This window comes from Anolis sagrei, chromosome 2, assembly GCF_037176765.1.
Source record: "Anolis sagrei isolate rAnoSag1 chromosome 2, rAnoSag1.mat, whole genome shotgun sequence".
In the NCBI taxonomy this organism is placed as follows: Eukaryota; Metazoa; Chordata; class Lepidosauria; order Squamata; family Dactyloidae; genus Anolis; species Anolis sagrei.
The window spans coordinates 6,893,409-6,920,490 of NC_090022.1; the positions used below are offsets into that span (position 1 = coordinate 6,893,409).

Consider the following 27,082-nt stretch of genomic DNA (forward strand, 5'->3'; position numbering starts at 1 on the left):
AAACAGTAGTAGTTTTAATAAGCTCTGTCCTCCCAGGAAAACTCTTTCCACACTCACAGCATTTGTACGGTTTGTCCCCCGGGTGCGTTCCTGATATGAGTTCACCTTTCAGCCGGAAACTCTGGTCACACTCCTGGCACTGATACGGTTTATCTCCTTTGCGGTTATTGTTATGTGAAACCACACAACCGTAGGAACTGAACTGCTTTTCACACCCTATATAATACTGATACAGCTTCTCTACTGTGCAAAGTATTTGCGATTCCTGCGCATTCATGCAGGAGGTCTTTCCGCACTCGGCACATCCCTGCGCTTTCTCTTCATCTAACCGGGAAAGGATTGATTGTCAAAGCACGTGTTTCTTGGCTTGGCCTCTCCTCCCGGCTCCTTTCCTCTTCCCTGCTTTCCCCTCCTCGTGTCCATGCTGAGCGTTGTCAACCGGTGCATCTGACATTTCTTCCTTCTTCACACTCACCCTCCCATCTTTGCCTGGAACAGAAAGAAAAAGGAATATTTCAATAGCGAAACAGTGAAAGGTTTCATCACCGCCTCTGGCTTCAGTCCCCTTTCTAAAGCTAACAGAATTACTGCTGTTCAACACCACTTCAACTCCCATGGCTCGATGCTATGCAATCTTGGGAGTTGTAGTGTTACAAGAGCCTCCTCTGCCAAAGTGTGATTGTGCCTCACCAAACTACAACTCCCAGCATTACATAGCATTGAGCTATGACAGCTAAAGTGAGGTCGAACTGCATTAATGCTACAGGGTAGATACAAACTTTGGTCCTTCAGGTGTTTTGGACTTTAACTCCCACAATTTGGTATGCTGTTAGGAATTGTGGGTGTTGAAGTCCAAAACACCTGGAGGACCAAAGTTTGTATCTACCCTGTAGCATTAATGCAGTTCGACCTCACTTTAGCTGCCATGGCTCAATGCTATGTAATGCTGGGAGTTGTAGTTTGGTGAGGCACAATCACACTTTGGCAGAGGGGGTTCTTGTAACACTACAATTAATGCAGTTCAACCTCACTTTAGCTGCCAAAGTTTGCCCATGCCTGTATGAGACCCTTCTTGATGTTGTGCCAAAAGTGGCAGGCTCAAACCCAGAACCACGATGGGAAGTGGCAGCCAATAGTGAAAGGGCCAAGGCAGAGACATCTCCAGCTCATCCCCTGTTTGGGTATCAGCCAGCACATCAACGACTTAAATCAAGAAATAGTTTTCTAAGATCTACAGAGACACTCGCTGGAACACCTCAGCAAGCGAGAGTCCAAAAGTGGCAGGCTCAAACCCAGAACCTCAACCAATGGCTGATACCAAATGAGAGACTCCCCCCTGGGCACACAGAAAACTGGGCGACTTGGAAGGCGCTGAACAGACTGTGCTCTGGCACCACGAGATGCAGAGCCAAACTCAAGAAATGGGGCCACAAAGTGGAATCCACAACGTGCGAGTGGGGAGAAGAGCAAACCACTGACCATCTGCTGCAATGCAACCTGAGCCCTGCCACATGCACAAGGGAGGACCTTCTTGCGGCAACACCAGAGGCACTCCAAGTGGCCAGATACTGGTCAAAGGACACCTAATCAACTACCAAGCTTGCAAACTTTGTGCTTTGTTTGTTTGTTTAAAATGCAATACAACTATTTGGTTTGCTCCTGACACGACAAATAAAAAATAGGAGGACAAATGTCAGCGTGCTGAAGAAGCAAAGACCACTAGCACTGAAGTGATGCTCCTATGCCATCAACTCCGCTAGACTGGCCATGTTGTTCAATCACTGTATTCCCAAAGCAGTTACTATATTCCGAACTCGAGAATAGAAAGCAAAATGTTGAAAAGAGATTGAAAGATGGGCTCAAAGCCAACCTTAAAACTGTGGCATAGACACTGAGAACTGGGAAGCCCTGGCCCTTGAGCGCTCCAGTTGGAGTTCAGCTGTGACCAGCAGTGCTGCAGAATTTGCAGAGGCAAGAATGGAGGGGAAAAAAGAGAACCATGCCAAGAGGAAGGCGCATCAAGCCAACCCTGACCAGGACCACCTTCCACCTGGAAACCAATGTCTTCACTGAGTAAGAACATGAAGATCAAGAATATATCTCCACAGTTGCCTATGTTTACACCGTCAAGACACTACACTTGGAGGGCCACTATCCTCAAGCTACGAGGGATCGGCTAAGTAAATGAAGTATACATAGATAGATGAATATATGGACAGATAGATAGGCTGGAGCAGTGGTTCTCAACCTTTCTAATGATGTGACCCCTTAATACAGTTCCTCATGTTGTGGTGGCCCCTAACCACAAAATTCATAACTCTAATTTTGCTGCTGTTATGAATTGTAATGTAAATATCTGATATGTAAGATGCATTTTCATTCACTGGATCAAATTTGGCACAAATACCCAATATGCCCAAGTTTGAATACTGGCGGGGTTGGGAGAGGGATTGATTTTGTCATCTCGGAGTTGCAGTTCCTAAGATTTATAGTTCACCTACAATCAGAGGGCATTCTGAACAATGAAATTGAACCCAACTTGGCACACAGAACTCCCATGATCAACAGAAAATACTGGAAGGGTTTGGTGGGCATTGACATTGAGTTTGGGAATTGTAGTTCTCCTACATCCACAGAGCACTGTGGACTCAGAAAATGATGGATCTGGACAAAACTTGGCACAAATACTCAATATGCCCAAGTTTGGATACTGGTGGGGTTGGGAGAGGGATTGATTTTGTCATCTGGGAGTTGTAGTTCCTAAGATTTATAGTTCACCTACAATCAGAGAGCATTCTGAACAATGGAATTGAACCCAACTTGACACACAGAACTCCCATGATCAACAGAAAATACTGGAAGGGTTTGGTGGGCACTGACCTTGAGTTTGGGAGTTGTAGTTCACCTACATCCAGAGAGCACTGTGGACTCAGACAATGATTTGGGAGTTGTAGTTGCTGGGATTTATAGTTCACCTACAATCAAAGAGCATTCTGAACCCCACCAACAATCGAATTGGGCCAAACTTCCTACATAGAACCCCCATGACCAACAGGAAATACTGCATTTTCTGATGGTCTTTGGTGACCCCTCTGACACTCCCTGGCGACCCCCACAGGGGTCCCGACCCCCAGGTTGAGAACCACTGGCCTAAGTAAATGAAGTATACATAGATAGATAAATAGACGGACAGATAGATAGGCTGGAGGCACATTAAAAATGTCCTTGTTCTGACTTAGATACAAATTCAACTTAAGACCCAATCTACAGAACCTATCTTGCACTTCCTCCTTAAGTTAAGGAAAGGGTGATGCAGGTGACAAGACTTTGGGATACCTGAGAAAGAAGGACGAAGAGGAGGTGGACGCCATTCACTTTCGCTCAGCACCACCTCGCTTCCATTTTCCCCCTCCTTCACCACCCACCGCAGGGGTGGCCTTGATCGCCGAGGACGGAGTCTGGTTTGGCGCCGAGCCGCTTTTTCTCGTTCAAGTTGTTCAGCCAGTCTCTGCCTCTCCAGCCTCTCCAGTTTTCTCTGTTCGCTTCGAAGCTTCGCTGCAGCTGCAACACGATATTGCCGCGCTCGCACCCGTGCCTCCTCGAGCCTGGCTTCACGTCGCTCTGGCGTTTCCTTGGCACGTATTTTCGCCAATTGTTGTCTCCTTCGCTTCAATTCTGATGCCTTTTCTTCCTCGGTTTGATTTGCAGCTCTTTTTCGCTTTAGTTGCATACAGCGACTATAGCGACCTAAGTTAGTTTTTCGGCGAGGCATTATTTGGGTGAACGAAAGCAGATTGACTGCCCTGGAAAAAAGAAGAAAGGAAGTTAAAACAGAAAGATATAAAATTGCAAAACATGAAAATAAATCAAAATGTAGGAAAATTCGATTTAACAGTGCATTTGGAAACGTTGAAATATAATCGTAGAATTGGGAATTTGGAAATCGTAAATGGATCGGAAATCAGAAACGAAGAAATGGTGTCGTAAAATATTTAGTATAGCGTGTGTTGCTTTTACGTCCAATGGATGTTGTTCTTTTTTTTAAAAACAAACATATTTTTACCAGGTTGTGACATCTCTCGGTTTGGGTATCAGCCAACGACTTAAATCAAGCAATAGTTTTCTAAGATTTACAGCAGTGGTTCTCAACCTTCCTAATGCTGTGACCCCTTAACACAGTTCCTCTTGTTGTGGTGACCCCCAACCATAATATTATTTCCATTGTTACTTCAGTGTTGTTTTTGAATTGTTTTAAATTGCTTTTAAATTTTGTTAGATTTTAGCTAGTCTTGTAAGCTGCTCCGAGCCCCAGGGGAGTGGCGGCATATAAGTTTAAATAATAAATAAATAAATAAAATAACTGTAATTTTCCAACTGTTATGCATCATCATATGAATATCTGATATGCAGGATGTATTTTCATTCACTGGACCAAATTTGGCACAAAGACCTGATATGCCCAAATTTGAATGCTGGTGGGGTTGGGGGGATTGATTTTGTCATTTGGGAGTTGTAGTTGCTGGGATTTATAGTTCACCTACAATCAAAGAGCATTCTGAATCCCACAAATGACGGAATTGAACCAAACTTGGCACACATAACTCTCATGAACAAGAGGAAATACTTGGTGGGCACTGACCTTGAGTTTTGGAGTTGTAGTTCATCTACATCCAGAGAGCACTATGGACTCAAACAATGATGTATCTGGACCAAACTTGGCACAAATACTCAGTATGCCCAAATGTGAACAGTGGTGGAGTTTGGGGAAAATAGACCTTGACAATTATGAGTTGTACTTGCTGGGATTTATAGTTCACCTACACTCAAAGAGCATTCTGAACCCCACCAACAATTGAATTGGACCAAACTTCCCACACAGAACCCCATGACCAACAGAAAATACTGTGCTTTCTTATGGTCTTTGGCGACCCCTCTGACACCCCCTTGTGATCCCCCTCAGGGTCCCGACCCCCAGGTTGAGAACCACTGATCTACAGAGACACTTGTTGGAACACCTAAGCAAGCGAGAGTCCAAAAGTGGCAGGCTCAAACCCAGAACCTCAATCAATGGCTGATACCAAATGAAAGACTCCCCCTTGGGCACACAGAAGACTGGACGACTTGGAAGGTGCTGAACAGACTGCGCTCTGGCACCACTAGATGCAGAGCCAACCTCAAGAAATGGGGCCACAAAGTGGAATCCACAACATGCGAGTGTGGAGAAGAGCAAACTGCAGACCACCTGCTGCAATGCAACCTGAGCCCCTCTGTAAATCTTAGAAAACTATTTCTAGATTTAAGTCGTTGACGTGCTGGCTGATTGATATCCAAACAGGGGATGAGCTGGAGATGTCTCTGCCTTGGTCCTTTCACTATTGGCTGCTACTTCCCGGCGGATGTCAGGTGGTGCAATACCGGCTAAGCAGTGTAATTTCTCCAGTGGTGTAGGGCGCAGACACCCCGTGATAATGTAACATGTCTCATTAAGAGCCACATCTACTGTTTTAGCATGGTGAGATGTGTTCCACACCGGGCATGCGTACTCAGCAGCAGAGTAGCACAGCGCAAGGGCAGATGTCTTCACTCTGTCTGGTTGTGATGCCGAGGTTGTGCCAGTCAGCTCTTGTATGATATTGTTTCTAGCACCCACTTTTTGCTTGATGTTCAGACAGTGCTTCTTGTAGGTAAGAGCACGGTCCAGAGTGACTCCCAGGTATTTGGGTGTGCTGCAATGCTCCAGTGGGATCCCTTCCCAGGGGATCCTCAGAGCTCAGGATGCTTGTCTGTTCTTAAGGTGAAAAGCACATGTCTGTGTTTTAGATGGATTAGGGATCAGCTGGTTTTCCCTGTAATAGGCAGTAAGAGCGCCTAGAGCTTCGGAGAGCTTCTGTTCAACCCTCTCAAAGCTCCCTGTTTGAGCAGTAATGGCATGATCATCAGCGTAGATGAAACTCTCTGTCCCTTCTGGCAGTGGCTGGTCATTTGTGTAAATGTTAAACATTGATGGTTTTCCCTGTAATAGGCAGTAAGAGCACCTCAAGCTTCAGAGAGCTTCTGTTCAACCATTTCAAAGCTCTCTTTTTGAGCGGTGATGGCACGATCGTCAGCATAGATGAAACTCTCTGTCCCTTCTGGCAGTGGCTGTTCATTTGTGTAGATGTTGAACATGGATGGAGCAAGCACGCTCCCCTGAGGCAGGCCGTCCTTCTGTTTTTTCCATCTGTTTCTTTGGCCCTGAAACTCAACAAAGAAGCTCCTGTTTTGTAGCAGGTTTCCTATGAGGCGGGTGAGGTGGCCGTCCTTTGTGGTATTATACATTTTTCTCAGGAGGAGGCAGTGGTGGTTCACAGTCTCATAAGCCACTGACAGGTCTATGAAGACAGCTCCAGTGATCTGCTGCCTTTCAAAGCCATCTTTGGAAAGAGATAGGAAAGTAAACACAGGACCTATCTATCTATCCAACAAACTCACAGCACACACCTTGCCTCTCTCCATGCTCACAGGGGAATAGCAGGAGAAGATGCTGAATTATTGTATATAGATTTGTTCTATCTTCCAATAACTGTTTGACCTCTTTTTTAAAAGCACACCTCCTTTGAGGCCTCGGAAAACTATTTTATCTCCATTTCTATACAGTATGAACCTGATCCCTCCCTGTCTCATGATGCTGAAATGATGACCAAGCAGGCTTGAGAATTGCCACTTGAGGGTGCATCTACACAGCAGAATTAACGCGGTTTGATGCCACTTTCCTCTGCCCTTGCTGAGTACTATGGAGTCCTGGGAGTGGTGGTGTCTGCAAGGTCTTGAGCCTCCTCCTCCTCCTTCTCCCCAAACTACATCTCCCAGGCATCCACAGCACTCAGCCATAGCATTCCAAAGTGGGGCCAATCTGCACCCTGACTTACCAAAAGTAACGAGTTCCTAGTAACGACACTACAGGCAACGCGTTACCTTCCTTCCTTCCAGCTCTCCTCTTCCCCCAGTTTGGAAAAAGAACTCCTTTCTTGCTTTTCTTTGCTGGCCACGCCCCGCTCCCCCTTTGACCAATCAGCAGCATCCTCCTAGTGTTGGCGGGAAAACTCCTACCAATGGGCTTCTTTCCTCCTTCTGATACAGTGGGGCATCCCCGGAAGTGACGTTGGGGATTCCCTCCCCTCTTCTCTAGGGCTGTGCACTCTGTGATTTTAACCCTTTCTGGACCAACAACAATAATAATAGAACATACTAACATGTTTGAGGGCTCTCTATAAATATAAATACATACACACACACATATATACACATACTACTCGACTATATTCTATCTACTACTATTAAAACACTGCAAGTATATTATACTGATGGGGAGATATTGGAAAAATTGATATTTAGTTGTATTGTCGAAGGCTTTCATGGCCGGAATCACTGGGTTGTTGTAGGTTTTCTCGGGCTATAGAGCCATGTTCTAGAGGCATTCTCTCCTGACGTTTCGCCTGCATCTATGGCAAGCATCCTCAGAGGTTGTGAGGCCTGTTGGAGCTAGGAAAATTGGGTTTATATATCTGTGGAAGGACCAGGGTGGGACAAAGGACTCTTGTCTGCTGGAGCTAGGTGTGAATGTTTCAACTGACCACCTTGATTAGCATTTGATGGCCTGCAAGTGCCTGGAGTAATCTTTTGTTGAGAGGTGATTAGCTGTCAGTGCTGGATGGATGTCTGTGCTGTCACTTCTGCAGGAGTCTACCGTATACTATGCAGGTGTGAACAAGTCTACATTGGGACCACCAAACGCAGCCACAAACACGAATCAAGGAACATGAAAGTCACTGCAGACTACTTCAACCAGAGAAGTCAGCCATAGCAGAGCACCTGATGAACCAACCTGGACACAGCATTTTATTTGAGAACACAGAAATGCTGGGCCACTCTCACAACCACCATGTCAGACGACACAGAGAAGCCATTGAAATACACAAGCATGTGGACAATTTCAACAGAAAGGAGGAAACCATGAAAATGAACAAAATCTGGCTACCAGTATTAAAGAAACTCTAAAATTAAAGCAGCAAAACAACAGAGGGAAAACAATCAGGCACATCAAATCACCTCTCAACAAAAGATTGCTCCAGACACTTCCAGGCCATCAAATGCTAATCAAGGTGGTCAGTTGAAACATTCACACCTAGCTCCAGCAGACAAGAGCCCTTTGTCCCTCCCTGGTCATTCCACAGATATATAAACCCTTTTTCCTAGTTCCAACAGACCTCACAACTTCTGAGGATGCTTGCCATAGATGCAGGCGAAACGTCAGGAGAGAATGCCTCTAGACCATGGCCACATAGCCCGAAAAAACCTACAAGAACCTAGTGATTCCAGCCATGAAAGCCTTCGACAATACAAAGACATCTAATAACCTCTCAACAAAATATTGCTCCAGGCACCGCCAGGCAATCAAATGCTAATCAAGGTGGTCAGTTGAAATATTCACACCTAGCTCCAGCAGACAAGAGTCCTTTGTCCCACCCTGGTCCTTCCACAGATATATAAACCCTTTTTAGTTCCAACAGACCTCACTACCTCTGAGAATGTTTGCCATAGATGCAGGCAAAATGTCAGGAGAGAATGCCTCTAGACCATGGCCATATAACCCGAAAAAATCTACAACAACCCAGTGATTCCGGCCATAAAAGCCTTCGACAAAAACAGTCAATTGGTGAAACCATAGAGATGTTCTTTCTTTCCTTTTTTCCCTCTAGTCGCTGATTTGCCTTATCCAAATGGTAGAAAAAATCCTGAGATCCTTTTACGCCAACCCTGAGCTACTATCTTTTAAAAAGTGTAGGCCTTCCCTATTCCAGCCCAAGGTTAATTTTGGAGATGAAGCAAATAGTGCTCAATAACTATCTCAGTGGACCTCAATAACTATCTCAATAGTCCCCTATACTAAACTCAATTGCTATTCTATCTATCTCAATTAGCTTCTTTATCTATATAACTCAGTCGTACTTACAATGATTTTTTCAGAGCTCCCTGCCTGACCAACAGCACATCTGAAGCTTTCTTTCTCTACTGAAGGAGCCAGGGGAGATTCCAAAATGGAGATCTCAACCCAGGAAAAAAGGCGGTCCCTAACAAAGAGATACTTTTCTAAACCAATAGCTACAAAAAAGCCTGCAGGCTGGCTTTCCAGACTCTGATACTGTTTAACTTCCAGGGTGCTGCTGGATCTGTAGCAGTCCTGGGGAAATGCAAAGGAACACTATCCCATGCAACTAAAAGGTAATGCAAACTATGTTCCTGGAAGACGGAACAGCAAAACAGCAGTAGTATAATTATAATTATATAATGTATATTATATGTAATATTACTAATAATATTACAGTATTATTTATTTATTTAAAACATTTATATTCCACCCTTCTCACCCCGATGGGACATAAATTCTTACATACATAAAAATTAAAAACATTTATCAAAATATTAAAATACACCATTTAAAACCGTCCTAGTCATCCACATCAAATCTAACTGGCCTGGTAATCTTTCTTATCGCTACTTTATTGCCCTGTCCCGAAAGCTTGGTCCCACAGCCAAGTTTTTACCATCCTTCTAAAGGAGATCAATCTGATCTCACCGGGAAGGGAGTTCCATAGCCAGGGAGCAATCACCGAGAAGGCCCTGTCTCTCATCCCCACCAATCGTGCCTGTGACAATGGCGGGACGGAAAACAGGGCCTCCCTGGAGGATCTTAATCTTCGCAATGGTTCATAGGGGGAGATGCGTTACAATACCATGTTGGAGCATGTAAGAAATCAGTTAGTGTGTGTGTGTGTATCAACTGTAAAATAAGAAGCACGAAACTGATTGGCCAGGGAGCTAGCTGAGCCTGGGACTTTTGGTTACTGTTACATTTTTCAGGCTTGAGCTATGCAAGTGCTTGCAGAGAGACAGAGAGAGACAGTTTGGAGTGTGCTCTTGCTTCATGAACTGCTGAGGGAATATATTCCACATGGACAAAGAAAAACCATTTGAAATCTGTCTAAAAGGACATTATGGGAGTCGATGCAATTGTTCTCATGATTGTAAATAGGTGGTTCTGAATTATGAAAAGTAAACTACTTGTTATTTATTGACAGGGGCGGCTCAAGCCATTACGCAAAGTAAGCATTTGCAGTATAGTTGATTTTGCCCAGGGGCACTCTTATGGCACTCTTGGGGAAAAATAGACCTTGACATATGCAAGTTGTAGTTACGGGGATGTATAGTTTACCTACAATCAAAGAGCTTTCTGAACTCCACAAATGATATATAAATGATGGAATGGAACCAAATATGGCACACAGAACTCCCACGACGAACAGAAAATATATATCAGTGATTGGTTGGGGGGGAGGCGCCAAAATACTGTTTGCTTACTATTGAAAATTACCTAGGGCCACCTCTGTTTATTGATAATCTATGTGGCATATTTTCTTTCTCTGACAAGACAGTGTGTGGACTGATGAAACGTGAACTACACATGGTTTATTTCACATTACACCACTGCCTACCACCATTTTCCCACCAGGACATGCAAAAAAGCCAAAAGGCAACAGAAGGTGCTTCAATAGCTGACACGCTTTCCACACTTCAGGCATTCATACAATTTCTCCCCAGTGTGGATCCTCAGATGGGAAGCCAGGTCTGAAGCTCTTGTGGCACTTCAATCATTTGTAGGATTTCTCTCAGGAAGATCCCTCCTCTTCCTTCCATTTTTGAGCTAAATTGTTATATTTTTTTTATTTTACAAAACACACAAAAAAACCCACAAGGTTTTTTCTTCACATAATAGTCGCATCTCTTTTTTATGGGAAGAAGTGTGACTATTATGTGATAAAACACTGTATTTCTTCTTTATCATATTTCCCCTATATAATAATGGATAATTTGAGTTATTGTATAAGCCAGGGGCAGCTTTGAGGCCAAAGTTATGGATTTTGATATGACCCAAGTATAAGTCGAGGGTGTCACGTTGCCAGGGCTCTGCCTTATTTAGGTAGAGATGAATCAAACTCCCAGTTTTATCAAACAGTTTAATTAAAACAGCACTTACTTGCTGGCTGTTTTAATAGACCAAAATATAAAACACAAAGATAGCACTCAGCTACAGAATAAACAAAAACTGATAGCAAAAATAATTTCGTAGTCAAAAGGTTCCAGTCCAGTGGTCAAACGCTGAGAGTTCGATAACAGAGTCCAGGGATCAAGAGTCTATACTGTAGTCAAAAGCCAGTCCAAAGGTTCAAGGTTCCAAGATTACAAGAGACCGAAAATCCAGAAGACCCGGGGGAAAAACCAGCAGCATCCACCACCAAAATGCAAGATATCTTTCTCCCAAAGATCAGTCTCAAGGTTAGCTCCTTAAATCGAGTAACACCCAGCTGCAACCTATCCCCTGCATACCTCCACCCTTAATTGCTTTTACCTGTAACTGTTACTTACAATCTACTCAGCCCTTTAGAACCAAGACTTACATTAACCCTTCCAACACCAACTGCCAGGTCTACCACCACCAACTATGGAACATATGACAGAGGGCCATTCCATGGAGAGCAAAAGCGCTAGTGCTTTTCCCATTTTCCCATCGAGACATACAAAAAAGCCAGAAGCAGTGCCTTGGCAAATAAAGTAGAAGGGCTCAATGCTTCGTGTAGGTTCTTTCGAGATGGACAAATCTCATGCTGTTCACCCATCTGTTCAAAGAAGGAGTATTATTGCGTTTTGACAAGATACTCCACTTCGGCAGGAAAAATGAAATGCAAAGATACGAATGGGGGACAATGCCTGGCTCGAGAGCAGGGCATGTGAAAAAGATCTTGGAGTACTCGTGGACAACAAGTTAAACATGAGCCAACAATGTGATGTGGTGCCAAAAAAGCCAATGGGATTTAGGCCTGCATCAATAGGAGCCTAGTGTCTAGATCTAGGGAAGTCATGCTCCCCATGCTCTATTCTGCCTTGGTTAGACCATATCTGGAATATTGTGTCCAATTCTGGGCACCCCAATTCAAGAGAGATATTGACAAGCTGGAATGTATCCTGAGGAGGGCGACTAAAATGATCAAGGGTCTGGAGAACAAGCCCTATGAGGAGTGGCTTAAGGAGCTGGGCATGTTTAGCCTGAAGAAGAGAAGGCTGAGAGGAGATAAGATAGCCATGTATAAATATGTGAGAGGAAGACACAGGGAGGAGGGAGCAAGCTTGTTTTCTGCTTCCCTGGAGACTAGGACGCAATGGAACAATGGCTTCAAACTACAAGAGAGGAGATTCCATCTGAACATGAGGAAGAACTTCCTGACTGTGAGAGCCGTTCAGCAGTGGAACTCTCTGCCACGGAGTGTGGTGGAGGCTCCTTCTTTGGAAGCTTTTAAACAGAGGCCTCTATGGCCATCTGTTAGGGGTGATTTGAATGCAATATTCCTGCAGCGGGTTGGACTGGATAGCCCATGAGGTCTCTTCCAATTCTTTGATTCTATGATTCTAAGGTACATTACTCACACTGCTCAATGAATAAGCTTCTCAGGGTTTCAGGGTTGAGTTTTTAACCAACATTTATGTGTACATAGGTTATCTTTCTTGATTCCAAAACTACATCTGGTGTCTGGAAACCTTCAGGCAAAGTTCCTTCCACACTCTAAGAGTTTTGGTTTGTTTCCTTATGTCGATTCTTTGGTGGGAGAGAAGACCTAATTTCTGGCAAAAGCTCTTTCCGCACTCCAGGTATTTGTATGATTTCTCTTTCATGTGTGTCCTTTCATGTATAGTAAGTTTCCCTCTCACACTGAAACTCTTCCACATATTTATATGGTTTCCCTCCCATGTGGATCCTTGTATGGACATTAAGGCATCCTCTTTCACGGAAGCTCTTTCTGCACTCCAGGCATTTATATCATTTCTCTTTCATGTGGGTCCTTTCATGCACAATAAAATTTGTCCTTGCACTGAAGCTCTTTCCACATTTCGCACATTTATATGGTTTCTCTCCTGTGTGGAGTCTTCTGTGCACTTTGAGGTATGAACTCCCAGTGAAGGTCTTTCCACAATCCAAACATTTATACGGTTTTTCTCCCGTGTGGGTTCTTTTGTGCTCATTAAGTTTCCATCTCGTAGCGCAGCCCTTTCCACACTCCACACATTTATATGGTTTCTCTCCTGTATGGGTTCTTATATGCTCAGTAAGGTGTCCTCTCACCGTGAAGCTCTTTCCACACTCCTGGCATGTATATGGCTTCTCTCCTGTGTGGATTCTTCTGTGCACTTTAAGGCTTGAACTCTCAGTGAAGGATTTTCCACAATCCACACATTTATGCGGTTTTTCTCCCATGTGTGTTTTTTTGTGCTCATTCAGTTTCCATTGCGTACTGTAGCTCTTTTCACACTCCAGACATTTGAATGGTCTGTCTCCTGTGTGGGTTCTTCTCTGCACACTAAGTTCCCCTTTCGCACCGAGGCTCTTTCCACACTCCACACATTTAAATGCTATCTCTCCTGTGTGGAGTTTTGTATGCACATCACGGTTTCCTCTCACACTGAAGCTTTTTCCACACTCTACACACTTACATATTTTTTTGATTGTGTGCATTACTCTGTGCGCTCGAAGGCTTGCCCTCTCAGTGAAGGTTTTTCCACATTCCAGGCATTTATATGGTTTCTCTCCTGTGTTGGTTCCTTTCTGCATATCAAGGTGCCCATCTTTCCCTGGAACATAAAGTAAAAGGAATATTTCAATAGTGAAAGGTTACATCACTGCCTCTGGCTTCAGCCCCCTTCCTAAAACTTGGAGAATGACTGCTCTTTGACACCACTTCAACTGCCATGGTTCGATGTCGTGGACTCTTGGGAGTTGTAGTGTTACAAGGACCTCCTCTGTTGAAGTGTGATTGTTCCTTGCCAAACTACAACTCCCAGAATTACACAGCATTGATGCCATCGCACCAAGCCAGGATAGTTCAATTTCCTCCCTTAGTCCCACTCGTCCTCGTTTCCTTCTTTCCCTTCCTCTCTCTCTCTTCCTTCTTTTCTCCCTTCTCCTTCCTTGCTCCCTTCCTCCCTTTCTTCCTTGCCTCCCTCCTTCTTCTTTGTTCCCTTCCTTCCCTTCTCTTTCCCTTACTCCCCCCCTCCATCAGTCCCATGCCTCCCTCCTTGCTTTCCTTGCTTCCTTCCTTTTTTCCTCCTCTCCCTCATTCCTTCCTTGCTCTCTTCCTTCCTTCTTTCTTTCTTTCTTTCTTTCTTTCTTTCTTTCCTTCCTTCCTTCCTTCCTTCCTTCCTTCCTTCCCTCCCTCCCTCCCTCCCTCCCTCCCTCCCTTCCTCTTTCCCTCCCTCAGTCTCTTCCCTTTCTTCCTTGCCTCCCTCATTACTTCCCTCCTTCTTCGACACCACTTCAACTGCCATGGTGCAATGTCGTGGACTCTTGGGAGTTGTAGTGTTACAAGAACCTTCTCTATTGAAGTGTGATTGTTCTGTGCCAAACTACAACTCCCAGAGTTGTTCTGTGCCAAACTACAACTCCTTTCTTCCTTGCCTCCCTCCTCCTTTGTTCCCTTCCTTCACTTCTGTTTCCCTTACTCCCTCCCTCCATCAGTCCCATGCCTTCCTCCCTTTCTTCCTTGCCTCCCTCCTAGCTTTCCTTGCTTCCTTGCGTTTTTCCTCCTCTCCCTCATTCCTTCCTAGCTCTCTTCCTTCTTTCTTTCTTTCCTTCCTTCCTTCCTTCCTTCCTTCCTTCCTTCCTTCCCTTCCTCTTTCCCTCCCTCAGTCTCTTCCCTTTCTTCCTTGCCTCCCTCCTTGCTTCCCTCCTTCTTTTCTTCCTTCCTCCTCTCCCTCCTTCCTCGCTTCCTTCCCTCTCTCCAACCCTCCATCCCTTCTTGCTTCTCTCCCTCCTTCCTTGTTCCTTCCTTCCCTCGCTTCCCTTTCCGTTCTCTTTCCTTCCTGCTTCCTTCAGCAATAGTATTAGCCGTAGTATTACTCAACTTGTAAAGAAGACGTAACCTCAAAGCTCACATGGATGCAAACCAAATTTAAATTTATATTTAAATTTTCCTTTTTAATATTATAATAGTACTCTTAATTCATGTTACTATTAAGTTTAATGAATATATGTTAAATTTTTGATTAAAGTTTTTTTTAGAATAACAGTTTATTATTCTTGAGCCTTGTGGTCCCTGCTAACAACAACAACAACAAAAATCAAAGTGGTCCCTGGTGATAAAAAGGGGGAACTACATATAGATACATTGATGATATATTAATAGATAGATAGATAGATAGATAGGTTGGAGGTACATTAGAATTTACCTGTTCTGACTTACATACTTAAGAACAAACCCACAGAATATTTTATGAATCTTTTTCATAACTTGAGAATTGCCTGTATATGTAAAAATTGTATTCCATGAAGTCCTGATGGCACTTTGTCACAGAGGATGGAGCAACAGCATCCTCCTGTGTCTGGATTCGAGCAGAACCTCCAAGGCGCCAAAAACCTGGATGTCATCACAACATACCTCCTTTCAGTTCTGTCTGTCCTGTTTGTCCAAAACTGTATTGAATGGTTGTCGTGTATGTGTACTGTGATCCGCCCTGTGTCCTCTTAGTAAGATAGGGTGGAATATAAATAAAGTGTTGTTATTGTTGTTGTTATTATGGTTATTAATATTATTGTTATTGTTATGATACTGGAATAGAGCCCTTCTGTAATATGCAGTACTACTGTAAGGGACAACAATCAAAATGAAGCTAAATGATTAAAGGAGGAGCTCTTGAACCTATATCTGTATCAAATTCGACAAATGCTTTTCTGTCTCCAATCTAAACCATACTCAGCCATACTCCCTCCTTAACCTAGGGAAAAGGAGATGAAAATGACAGGCTTAGGGATACCTGAGAAAGAAGGATGAAGAGGATGTAGGCTCAATTCGTTTTCGCTCAGCACCGTTGCGCTCCCGTTGCCCTCCTCCTTCACCACCCACCGGAGGGGTGCTCCCTGCTTGGTGCCCGGCTCAACCTCATTGGCCTCTCCTGCTGGGTCTGTTTTGCGTTGCTCTGGCTTTACATCAGGACCAAGAGCATCCTCTTCGGGGGTCTTCTCCCCAGCAATTCCCCAGGGTCTGCCATCGCTTCTCCCAGCCGGAGTGACATCAAGGTCTTCTCCTGGTTCTTTTTTGCATTGCTCTGGCTTTACATCAGGACCAAGAGCGTCCTCCTCGGGGGTCTTCTCCCCAGCAATTCCCCAGGGTCCGCCATTGCTACTCCCTGCCGGGGTGACGTCAAGGTCTTCTCCTGCTTCCTCTTTGATCGCCAACATGTTGGAGGAGGTATTCAACAGCACACAAAGCCAACGGATTGTCCTCTTTTGAAGCTGGGATGAGCAGAGGCTTATTGTTCTATCTGGATCTTCTCCCTGGTGGGAAATGTGACAAATGAGAACACAATATAATAGGGCAGTTAAAGCAGGGTCAAACTGTGTCCATTCTATAGGATAGAGGGACACCCAAGGCCAAAAGTGACTACAATCAACCCTCTGGATCCGCAGATACCATCACCTCCTTTGAGTCCTGTGACTAAATGAAAACCATGCATAGTTCACGTTTGTTCAGATCACACACTGACTTGCCACAGAAGGAAAATATGCCACACAGATGCTCAATAAAGAACAAATAGTTTACTCCTCATTCAGAACAACATATTTACAATCATGTGATCAGTTGCATCGACAAGAGATTTAAAATGGTCTTTCTCTGTCCATGTGGAAAATCTTCTTCCAGCAGCTCACGAAGCAAGAGCACACTCTAAACTGTCTGTCTCTGTTGCTTCACCTGGACAGCTCAAGCCTGAAAAATGTAACAGTATCCAAAAGTCCCAGGCTCAGCCAGCTCCCTGGGAATAGTCCAACCAATCCATTTGGAAAATCTTCCTCTAGCAGCTCATGAAGCAAGGGAACACTCTTAACCAGAGATCCTCAAACTAAGGCCCGGGGGCCGGATAAGGCCCTCCAAGGCCATTTACCCAGCCCTTGCTCAGGGTCAACCTAAGTCTGAAACAACTTGAAAGCACACAACAACAACAACAACCCTATCTCAAAAGCAGGCCCACACTTCCCACTCAAATACTAATACGTTTATATTTGTTAAAATTGTTCTTCATTTTAATTATTGTATTGTTTTAAAGTGTTTGTTTTGCACTGCAAATAAGATATGTTCTGTGGGCATAGGAATACATTCGTGCTTTTTTCAAATTATAATCCGGCCCTCCAAGAGGTTGAGGGACTGTGACCTGGCCCTCTGTTTAAAAAGTTTGAGGACCCCTGCTCTAAACTGTCTCTCTCTGCTGCTTCACTAGGCTTCCCTGCAAGCACCTGCAAAGCTCAAGCCTGAAATATGCAACAGTATCCAAAAGTCCCAGGCTCAGCCAGCTCCCCGGACATAGCCCAACCAATCAGCTTTGTGCATCTTATTTTACAATTTTTGTTCTCCAGGGTCTGGAGAACAAGCCCTATGAGGAGCGGCTTAAGGAGCTGGGCATGTTTAGCCTGAAGAAGACAAGGCTGAGAGGAGATATGATAGCCATGTATAAATATGTGAGAGGAAGTCACAGGGAGGAGGGAGCAAGCTTATTTTCTGCTTCCTTGGAGACTAGGACGCAGAACAATGGCTTCAAACTACAAGAGAGGAGATTCCATCAGAACATGAGTTCAGCAGTGGAACTCTCTGCCCCGGAGTGTGGTGGAGGCTTCTTCTTTGGAAGCTTTTAAGCAGATGCTGGATGGCCATCTGTCAGGGGTGATTTGAATGCAATATTCCTGCTTCTTGGCAGAATGGGGTTGGACTGGATGGCCCATGAGGTCTCTTCCAACTCTTTGATTCTATTATTCTCTAATTGACACACACTAATTGATTTCTTACATGCTCCAACAAGTCCTAGAACAACTATTTCATCTAATTTTATATACAGTATGAATACGATCCATTCCTGCCTTAATGATGATTAAGCAGGCTTGAGAAATGCAACTTGAGAGTGCATCTACATGGCAGAATTAAACCGGTTTGATACCACTTCCACTGCCCTGGCTGAGTGCTAGGGAGTCCTGGGAGTTGTGGTGTCTACAAGGTCTTGGGCCTCCTTCTACTCACCAAACTACATCTTCTAGGACACCACAACATTCAAACTGCACCCTAACTTACCAAAAGGAACTAGTTCCTAGTAACGACACTGCAGGCAACACATTACCTTCCTTCCTTCCAGCTCTCCTCTTCCCCCAGTTTGGAAAAAGAACTCCTTCCTTGTCTTTGCTGGCCACGCCCCCTCTCCCTCTTTGACCAATCAGCGGCGCCCTCCTAGTCTTGCGTCATTTGTTGACGGAAGAACTCCTGCCAATGTGCTTCTTTCTCTCCACCTTCTGATTGAGTGGGGCATCCCCGGAAGTGACGTTGAGGGTTCCCTCCCCTCTTCCCTAGGGCTGCACACTCTGTCATTTTAACTCTTTCTGGAGCAGCAAAAACAGAACACACTAACACTTTGACTGCAATCAAAGAGGGCACTCAAAAGGGGAAGCCCAGCCATTGTGCTTCTTATAGAATCCTAGAGGTGGAAGAGACCTCATGGGCCATCTAGTCCAGCCCCATTCTGCCAAGAAGCAGGAAGATTGCATTCAAACCACTCCCGATAGATGGCCATCCAGCCTCTGCTTCAAAGCCTCCTAAAAAGGAGCCTTCACCACACTCCGGGGCAGAGAGTTCCACTGCTGAACGGCTCTCACAGTCAGGAAGTTCTTCCTCATGTTCAGGTGGAATCTCCCCTCTTGTAGTTTGAAGCCATTGTTCCATTGCGTCCCTAGTCTCCAAGGAAGCAGAAAGGAAGCTTGCTCCCTCCTCCCTGTGACTTACCTCATCCTTCTCTTCTTCAGGCTAAACATGCCCAACTCCTTAAGCCGCTCCTCATAGGGCTTGTTCTCCAGACCCTTGATCGTTTTAGTCGCCCTCCTCTGGACACATTCCAGCTTGTCAACATCTCTCTTCAATTGTGGTGCTCAGAATTGGACACAATATTCCAGGTGTGGTCTAACCAAGACAGAATAGAGCATGGGGAGCATGACTTCCCTGGACCTAGACACTATGCTCCTATTGATGCAGGCCAAAATCCCATTGGCTTTTTTTTGCCACCACATCACATTGATGGCTCATGTTTAACTTGCTGTCCATGAGGACTCCAAGATCTTTTTCACACGTCTTCCTCTCGAGCCAGGCATCATCATTCCCAATTCTGTATCTTTGCATTTCCTTTTTTCCTGCCTAAGTGGAGTATCTTGCATTTGTCCCCGTTGAACTTCATTTCTCCGTGGAACTTCATCCCCAACCCCCGAAAGATTCCAATTCCCAAATCCCACGAGGATACCATGGTTGATGGTACTGAATGCTGCTAAGATATCCAGAAGCCCCAACAGGAACACAAATCCCATGTCAGTGTCAAGAAGATCATCCATAATCATCCATGAAGGTGACCAGAGCAGTCTCAACTCCGTATCTTGCTCTGTGCTCTGTAGCAAACAGGCAGCAAACAGATGTAACATGGGAGTTGTGTGCTCCTTATATAGTTTGTACAGATATAGGATCATTTTCACCGCATTGACTTATGCGATGTAAAGGAAGCCCTGTGCTATTCCTACCGGCCGTGCCACTTTCCAAGCATCTGAATGGCTTTTGACCCGTGTGAGCGTTTCTCTGAATCTTCCCTTCTCTTCCTCCCAATTTGGAGCTAAGGTATGTCATTTAAAACACACTCACACACACACACACAAAACCCCCCAGATTTTTTTCTTCACATAATAGTCGCACCTTCTTTTTTCGTGGGAAAAAGTGTGACTATTATGCAATGAAATATGGTATTTTCTTCCTTGCCATATTTCCCCTATATACTCATAGATAAATTGACTTATTGAATTATTTAAGGGCAGATTTTGAGGCCGAAGTTATGGATTTTCACACGACTCTTGGATAAATTGAGGGCCATACCATGGAGAGTCAAAAGCCCCAATGCCCCATTTCCTCATAGAGCATTGGTTCCCAACCTTGGGCCTCTAGGTGTTGTGGACTTCAGCTCCCACAGTTCCTAACAGCTGGTAAGCTGGCTGGGATTTGTGGGAGTTGAAGTCCAAAACACTTGGAGGCCCAAAGGTTGGGAGCCACTGCCATAGACACATACAAAAAAGCTAGAAGCAGTGCCTTGACTTGAAGACCTGGTGGCTTCAACAAGCCTTTCAACAAGCCCTGAGTCGCCTATGGGCTGAGAGGGGCAGTATATAAATATAGCCAATAAATAAATAAATTTTAGAATGACCAATTCTAGCCCAGTCCCAAACATTGTTGAATATGGCATTATACTTCCTACCTATTACCCCGGTCATCTCTCTAATAGGCCTTGGAAACGAGCAACCACATACCCGTACCTGCTATTGCTGTTAGCCTGCTTTGGCACTGTACTTAATTCCCGGTCCCTTCTTATTTTGAGTTTGCACTAGCCTTGGCCCAGCCTTTTAATTGCTCTGAACAGGCAGGATTATGTTTAGTATATGTGTTATTGTGGTAATTTTATCCTTATGTTGTTTTGCTAATTTTATGTTATGCTGTTTACTCTGTATGCTTAGGTGATGTTATTTGGAAACCACCCTGAGTCCCCCTCAGGGAAATAGAGCGGTATATAAATAAAGTTGTTGTTGTTATTATTATTATTATTATTATTATTATTATTATTATTATTATTGGCAAAGAAAGTAGAAGGACTCGATGCTTCTTTTAGGTTCTTCTGAGATGAACAAGTCTCATGCCTTTCACCCATCATTCAAAGAAGGGAAATAGGCATGGTTAGGTCCAGACAAAATCGTAATTATTCAGAATAAAGTTAGAAAAATTATCTTTTGGAAATGATTTTGAACTTTTAAAGAAAACCGGAAGTCCCTTTGCCCTTCCGAAGTTTTTTCCGCCATTTTTGTTACGACTCATGAAGTGAGTCGGACATGATTCAGCTTTTCCCTGCTTCTGGTCCCTGGCCTCTGGTCCCTGGCCTCGGCTCAAGCCGGAGAAGCCAGTTTTAAACCAGAGAAGGAAGGAATTTCCTCTGCTTGCTTTTCCTTCTTCTGGCTCAAGCTAGAGAAGCCAGTTTTAAACAAAAGGAGGGTGAATTTCCTCCCTTTGCTTTACCCTAGTCTGGCTCAAGCTAGAGAAGCCAATTTTAAACCGTAGAAGGATTAATTTCCTCCCTTTGCTTTCCCCTCTTCTGGCTCAAGCCAGAGAAGACAGTTTTAAACCAGAGAAGGGTGAATTTCCTCCCTTTGCTTTTCCCTCGTCTGGCTCAAGCTAGATAAGCCAGTTTTCAACCAGAGATGTGTGAATTTCCTCCCTTTGCTTTTCCCTCTTCTGGCACAAGCCAGAGAAGACAGTTTTAAACCAGAGAAGGGTGAATTTCCTCCCTTTGCTTTTCCCTCTTCTAGCAAAAGCCAGAGAAGCCAGTTTTAAACCGGAGAAGGAAGGAATTTCCTCTGCTTGTTTCCCACCACTCCTGGAGTAAAACAACTACTTTCAAAGTAAAGACCACCCAATGAAATAGGAAATAACACTTTCAAACCATTAACGAAAGGACTCGGAAGTTTTGAAAAGTTTTGAACATTTTTTTGGTGAAAATTGGAATTGACTTCAGAATCGAACCAAAACTAGTTTTAATCCATTTTTTAATCAAACAAGCCTAAAGGGGAATTTTTCCATTTTTACAAGGGTTAAGGTACAGTACTCATATTGCTCAATGAATAAGTCTGCACAGGATTTCAGGGTTGATTTTTTTCACAAACATATCTGTATACATAGGGGATCTTTCTTGATTCCCAAACTACATCTGGTGCCTGGAAGCCTTCGGGAGAAATTCCTTCCGCACACTAAACATTTAGGTTTGCATTTAGGTAAGCATTTAAGTTTGTTTCTTCATGTGGATTCTTTGGTGGGACGAAAGATCTGATTTCTGGCAAAAGCTCTTTCCGCACTCCAGGCATTTATAGGGTTTCTCTTTCCTGTGTCTCCTTTCATGCACAGTAAGTCTCCACCTCACACTGAAGCCCTTTCCACATTCCCCACATTTGTATGGTTTCTCTCCTGTATGGATTCTATTATGCTTAGTAAGGAAGTCTTTCATACGGAAGCTCTTTCCACACTCCTGGCATTTATATGGTTTCTCTCCTGTGTGGATTCTTCTGTGCATTTTAAGGCTTGCCCTTGCAGTGAAGGCCTTTCCACAATCCACACATTTGTACGGTTCTTCTCCTGTGTGGGTTCTTTTGTGCACGTTAAGTTTCCATCTTGTACTGAAGCTCTTTCCACACTCCACACATGTGTATGATGTCTCCCCCGTGTGGGTTCTTGCATGCACATGAAGGCTTTCTCTCACACTGAAGCACATTCCACACTCCACACATTTATATGGTTCCTTTCCTGTGTGGGTCTTTGTATGTTCATCAAGGTTTTCTCTCTCACGGAAGCGCTTTCCGCACTCCAGGCATTTATATGGTTTCTCTTTCATGTGGGTTCTTTCATGCGCAATAAGTCTCCCCCGATCAACGAAGCTCTTTCCACATTCCACACATTTATATGGTTTCTCTCCTGTATGGATCCTTCTGTGCACTTTGAGGTATGCACTCCCTGTGAAGGTCTTTCCACACTCAGAGCATTTATATGGTTTTTCTCCCGTGTGGGTTCTTTCGTGCTCATTAAGATTCCATTTCGTACGGAAGCTCTTTCCACACTCCAGGCATTCATATGGTTTCTCTCCTGTGTGGATTCTTTTGTGCACTGTAAGGCTCGAATTCTCAGTGAAGGACTTTCCACACTCCAGGCATTTATGCGGTTTTTCTCCCATGTGGGTTTTTTTGTGCTCATTAAGTTCCCCTTTCTCACCGAGGCTCTTTGCACACTCCACACATTTAAATGGTATCTCTCCTGTGTGGAATTTTGTATGTATATCAAGGCTTCCTCTCACACTGAAACTCTTTCCACACTCCACACATTTACATATTTTTTTGATTGTGTGTATTCCTCTGTGTGCTCGAAGGCTTGCCTTCTCGGTGAAGGTTTTTCCACATTCCAGGCATTTATACGGTTTCTCTCCTGTGTGGGTTCCTTTCTGCATATCAAGGTGCCCATCTTTGCCTGGAACATACAGTAAAAGGAATATTTCAATAGTGAAAGGTTACATCACTGCCTCAGTCTTCAACCCCCTTCCTAAAACTTGCAGAATTACCACTCTTTGATACCACTTCAACTGCCATTGCTTGATGCCGTGGACTCTTGGGAGTTGAAGTGTTACAAGAATCTCCTCTGCCAAAGTGTGATTGTGCTACACCAAACTACAATGGCCAGGATTCCATAGCATTGTGTCATGGTAGCTAAACTGGTGTCAAACTGCTTTAATGCTACAGGGTAGATGCACCCTGATGGGCTATTCAATCAGGCATGGGCAAACTTTGGAATTCCAGGTGTTTTGGACTTTAACTCCCACAATTCAGTAGACTGTTAGGAAATGTGGGAGTCAAAGTCCAAAACACCTAGAGTTGCCCATGCCTGTATTAGATCCTTCTTGATGTTCTTGATACATCCTGGTTTCCATAGTCATAGACTAATGCTCAAACCGGTACAACATGCTGGCTACTTATTATATTTCACCCATTTCAGTTTCATTATTGGCTCTTCCAGACAGAGCAAATTTTACGATTGGCTGGTGTTATAAAGTTTGGTTGTCTTGGGGCAATACCCCCAACAACATATATCCACTCAGCCTAAAAATATAATATATAAAATAAACCTGCCTAAAGGATTCCAGAGCAGGAATACCTCTGACTTGAAACACCACACCAGCTTGATAAAATCAGCAAGCAGGTTATTGTAAAATATATGTAGGCAAAGCAGTTAAAAAAAAAAAAAAGGAAAACAGTAAAAGTCAAAAATCCAAGATAATCCATAAACTTTAAAAGGAAACCAACTTACCTGTCCGAATTAATCTCCCCTTATGAACCTGCAAGGACTTTAAGATCATCTGGAGATGCCCTGTTCTTGGTCCCACCATCATCACAAGTACAGTTTGTGGGAACCAGAAACAGGGCCTTCTCAGTGGTGGCCTCTTGGCTATGGAATGGCCTTCCTAGGGAGATTAGATCGGCTTCCTCGCTCCTCCCTTTTTTCCTTGCCACCCCTTCCTTCTTTTCTTCCTTCTCTTTCCCTTCCTTTATCTCTAAGATCCATCCCTTTCTCCCTTTCTTCCTTGCCTTCCTTCTTGCTTCCCTCCTTCCTTCCTCCCTAACTTCCTTCCTTTCTTCCCTCCCTCCCTCCAGCCCCCCATTCCTTCTTGCTTCTCTCCCTCCTTTCTTAGTCTTTCCTTCCCTCCCTTTCCTTTCTCCCTCCTGCTTCCTTCAGCAATATTAGCTCCAGCATTACCCAACTTGTAAAGAAGATGCAAGCTCAAAAATCACATGGATGCAAACAGAATTTAATTACAATGTCCTCTTAATTCATGTTACTATTAAGTTTAATGAAGATATGTTAAGTTTGATTAAAGTTTATTTTTTGCTTAACACAGTTTATTATTCTTGAACCTTGTGGTCCCTGTCTCTGTCCTGTCTGTCCAAAACGGCACTAAATGTTTGTCATGTATGTGTACTGTGATCTGACCTGAGTCCCCTTGGGGAGATAGGGCGGAATATAAATAAAGAGTTGTTATTGTTGTTATACTGGAATTGATCCTTTGTGTAATACGCAGATCTACTGTAAGGGGCACAAATCAAAATTAAGCTAAATGATTAAAGGAGGAGCTCTTGAACCTAAATCTGTATCAAATTCAACAAAAGCTTTTCCGTTTCGACACTAAACCATACTCAGCCATATTCCCTCCTTAAGTTAGGGAGAAGGAGGTGGAAATGACAGACTTAGGGATACCTGAGAAAGAGAGATGAAGAGGATGTCGGCTCCATTCGTTTTCGCTCAGCACCATTGCACTTCCACTGCCTTCCTCCTTCACCACCCACCGGAGGGGTGCTCCCTGCTTGGTGTCTGGCTCAGCCTCATTGGCCTCTCCTTCAGGGTCTATTTTGCATTGCAGTGGTTGTACATCGGGGCCAAGAGTGTCCTCCACGGGGTTCTTCTCCCCAGCAATTCCCCAGGGTCCGCCATTGCTACTCCCAGCCGGGGTGATGTCAAGGTCTTCTCCTGGTTCCTCTTTGATTGCCAACATGTTGGAGGAGGAATTCAACAGCACACAAAGCCAATAGATTGTCCTACTTTTAGGCTGGGATGAGCAGAGGCTTATTGTTCTATCTGGATCTTCTCCCTGGTGGGAAATGAGACAAATGAGAACACAATACAATGGGGCAGTTAAAGCAGGGTCAAGCTGCATCCATTCTACAGGATAGGCCAAAAGAGAAGGCACTCTGACTACAGTCATCCCTCCAGATGCGCGGATACCATCACCTCCTGCTCCAAACTGTTTCTCTCTGCTGCTTTACTATGCTTCTCTACAAGCTCCAGCACAGCTCAGGCAGGATTCAAAATGATCTTGACAGATTAGAGAGATGGGCCAAAACTAACAAAATGAAGTTCAACAGGGACAAATGCAAGATACTCCACTTTGGCAGGAAAAACGAAATGCAAAGATACAGAATGGGGGACAATGCCTGGCTCGAGAGCAGTACGTGTGAAAAAGATTTTGGAGTCCTCGTGGACAACAAGTTAAACATGAGCCAACAATGTGATGTGGTGCCAAAAAAAGCCAATGGGATTTTGGCCTGCATCAATAGGAGCATAGTGTCTAGATCTAGGGAAGTCATGCTCCCCATGCTCTATTCCGCTTTGGTTAGACCACACCTGGAATATTGTGTCCAATTCTGGGCACCACAATTGAAGAGAGATGTTGACAAGCTGGAATGTGTCCAGAGGAGGGTGACTAAAATGATAAAGGGTCTGGAGAATAAGCCCTATGAGGAGCGGCTTAAGGAGTTGGGCATGTTTAGCCTGAAGAAGAGAAGGCTGAGAGGAGATATGACAGCCATGTATAAATATGTGAGAGGAAGCCACAGGGAGGAGGAGGGAGCAAGCTTGTTCTCTTCCTCCCTGGAGACTAGGACGCAATGGAACAATGGCTTCAAACTACAAGAGAGGAGATTCCATCTGAACATGAGGAAGAACTTCCTGACTGAGAGCCGTTCAGCAGTGGAACTCTCTGCTCCGGAGTGTGGTGGAGGCTCCTTCTTTGGAAGCTTTTAAGCAGAGGCTGGATGGCCATCTGTCAGGGGTGATTTGAATGCAATATTCCTGCTTCTTGGCAGAATGGGGTTGGACTGGATGGCCCATGAGGTCTCTTCCAACTCTTTGATTCTATGATTCTATCCTTCCCACCAAACTACATCTCCCAGGACTTCATATCACTCAGCATTGGCATTCCAAAGTGGGGCCAATCTGCACCCTGACTTACCAAAAGTAACGAGTTCCTAGTAACGACACTGCAGGCAACGCGTTACCTTCCTACCTTCCTTCCAGCTCTCCTCTTCCCCCAGTTTGGAAAAGAACTGCTTCCTTCTCTTAGTTGGCCACGCCCCCTCTCCCCCTTTGACCAATCAGCGGCGCCCTCCTAGTCTTGCGTCATTTGTTGCCGGAAGAACGTTGGAGATTGCCTCCCTTCTTCTTCAGGGCCTGTCTAGGGCTGCACACTCTGTCATTTTAACCCTTTCTGGACCAGCAATAAGAGCACAAACTAACATATATAATAGAAACCAACACTTTCTCATTAGTTTATTTTCCAGATCACCAGACTGGGCCACAGCAACGCCTGGCAGGGGACGGCTAAGCCGTCCCCTGCCAGGCGTTGCTGTGGCCCAGTCTGGTGATCTGGAAAATAAACTAATGAGAAAGTGTTGGTTTCTAATATATGTGATTTCTCTATGCTTGTGGGCAAACAGTATTTCTTGCTGTTTCTTTGTCAGTGTTGATGTAGAGATTGTCTGGTTTGCCTACTCTGGAACATGCAACATATCATTGTCCTTCTT

At 44.3% G+C, this 27,082-nt stretch overlaps 2 protein-coding genes and 1 pseudogene across 2 annotated transcripts; all 3 read right to left on the bottom strand.

Moving 5' to 3' along the window:
- Positions 1-7,034, bottom strand: LOC132765332 (UBX domain-containing protein 1-like). Its single transcript, XM_067465475.1, has 3 exons — positions 6,955-7,034; positions 3,337-3,803; positions 1-489 (listed from the first exon to the last, which is right to left on the bottom strand). Exons 2-3 carry the CDS (start codon positions 3,770-3,772, stop codon positions 347-349), a joined length of 579 nt encoding a protein of 192 aa, XP_067321576.1. The 5' UTR covers positions 3,773-3,803; positions 6,955-7,034; the 3' UTR covers positions 1-346.
- A 4,003-nt stretch (positions 7,035-11,037) lies between these two features.
- LOC132765321 (oocyte zinc finger protein XlCOF6-like) lies at positions 11,038-18,387 on the bottom strand. Its single transcript, XM_060759610.2, has 3 exons — positions 18,198-18,387; positions 15,898-16,417; positions 11,038-13,719 (listed from the first exon to the last, which is right to left on the bottom strand). The coding sequence occupies exons 2-3, from the start codon at positions 16,319-16,321 to the stop codon at positions 12,911-12,913; spliced, it is 1,233 nt and encodes a 410-aa protein (XP_060615593.2). The 5' UTR covers positions 16,322-16,417; positions 18,198-18,387; the 3' UTR covers positions 11,038-12,910.
- Positions 18,388-21,728: 3,341 nt separating this feature from the next.
- On the bottom strand, positions 21,729-26,629 carry LOC132765317 (zinc finger protein 761-like; annotated as a pseudogene).
- Between the last annotated feature and the right edge of the window lie 453 nt (positions 26,630-27,082).

Excerpts from the sequence above, each read along its gene's own strand:
- LOC132765332 (XM_067465475.1), bottom strand. The coding sequence starts at position 3,772 with ATGCCTCGCCGAAAAACTAACTTAGGTCGCTATAGTCGCTGTATGCAA. Across the intron at positions 490-3,336 it reads TCTTCGTCCTTCTTTCTCAG|GCAAAGATGGGAGGGTGAGT; the intron begins GTATCCCAAAGT and ends TTTCTGTTCCAG.
- LOC132765321 (XM_060759610.2), bottom strand. The coding sequence starts at position 16,321 with ATGTTGGCGATCAAAGAGGAAGCAGGAGAAGACCTTGACGTCACCCCG. Across the intron at positions 13,720-15,897 it reads TCTTCATCCTTCTTTCTCAG|GGAAAGATGGGCACCTTGAT; the intron begins GTATCCCTAAGC and ends TTTATGTTCCAG.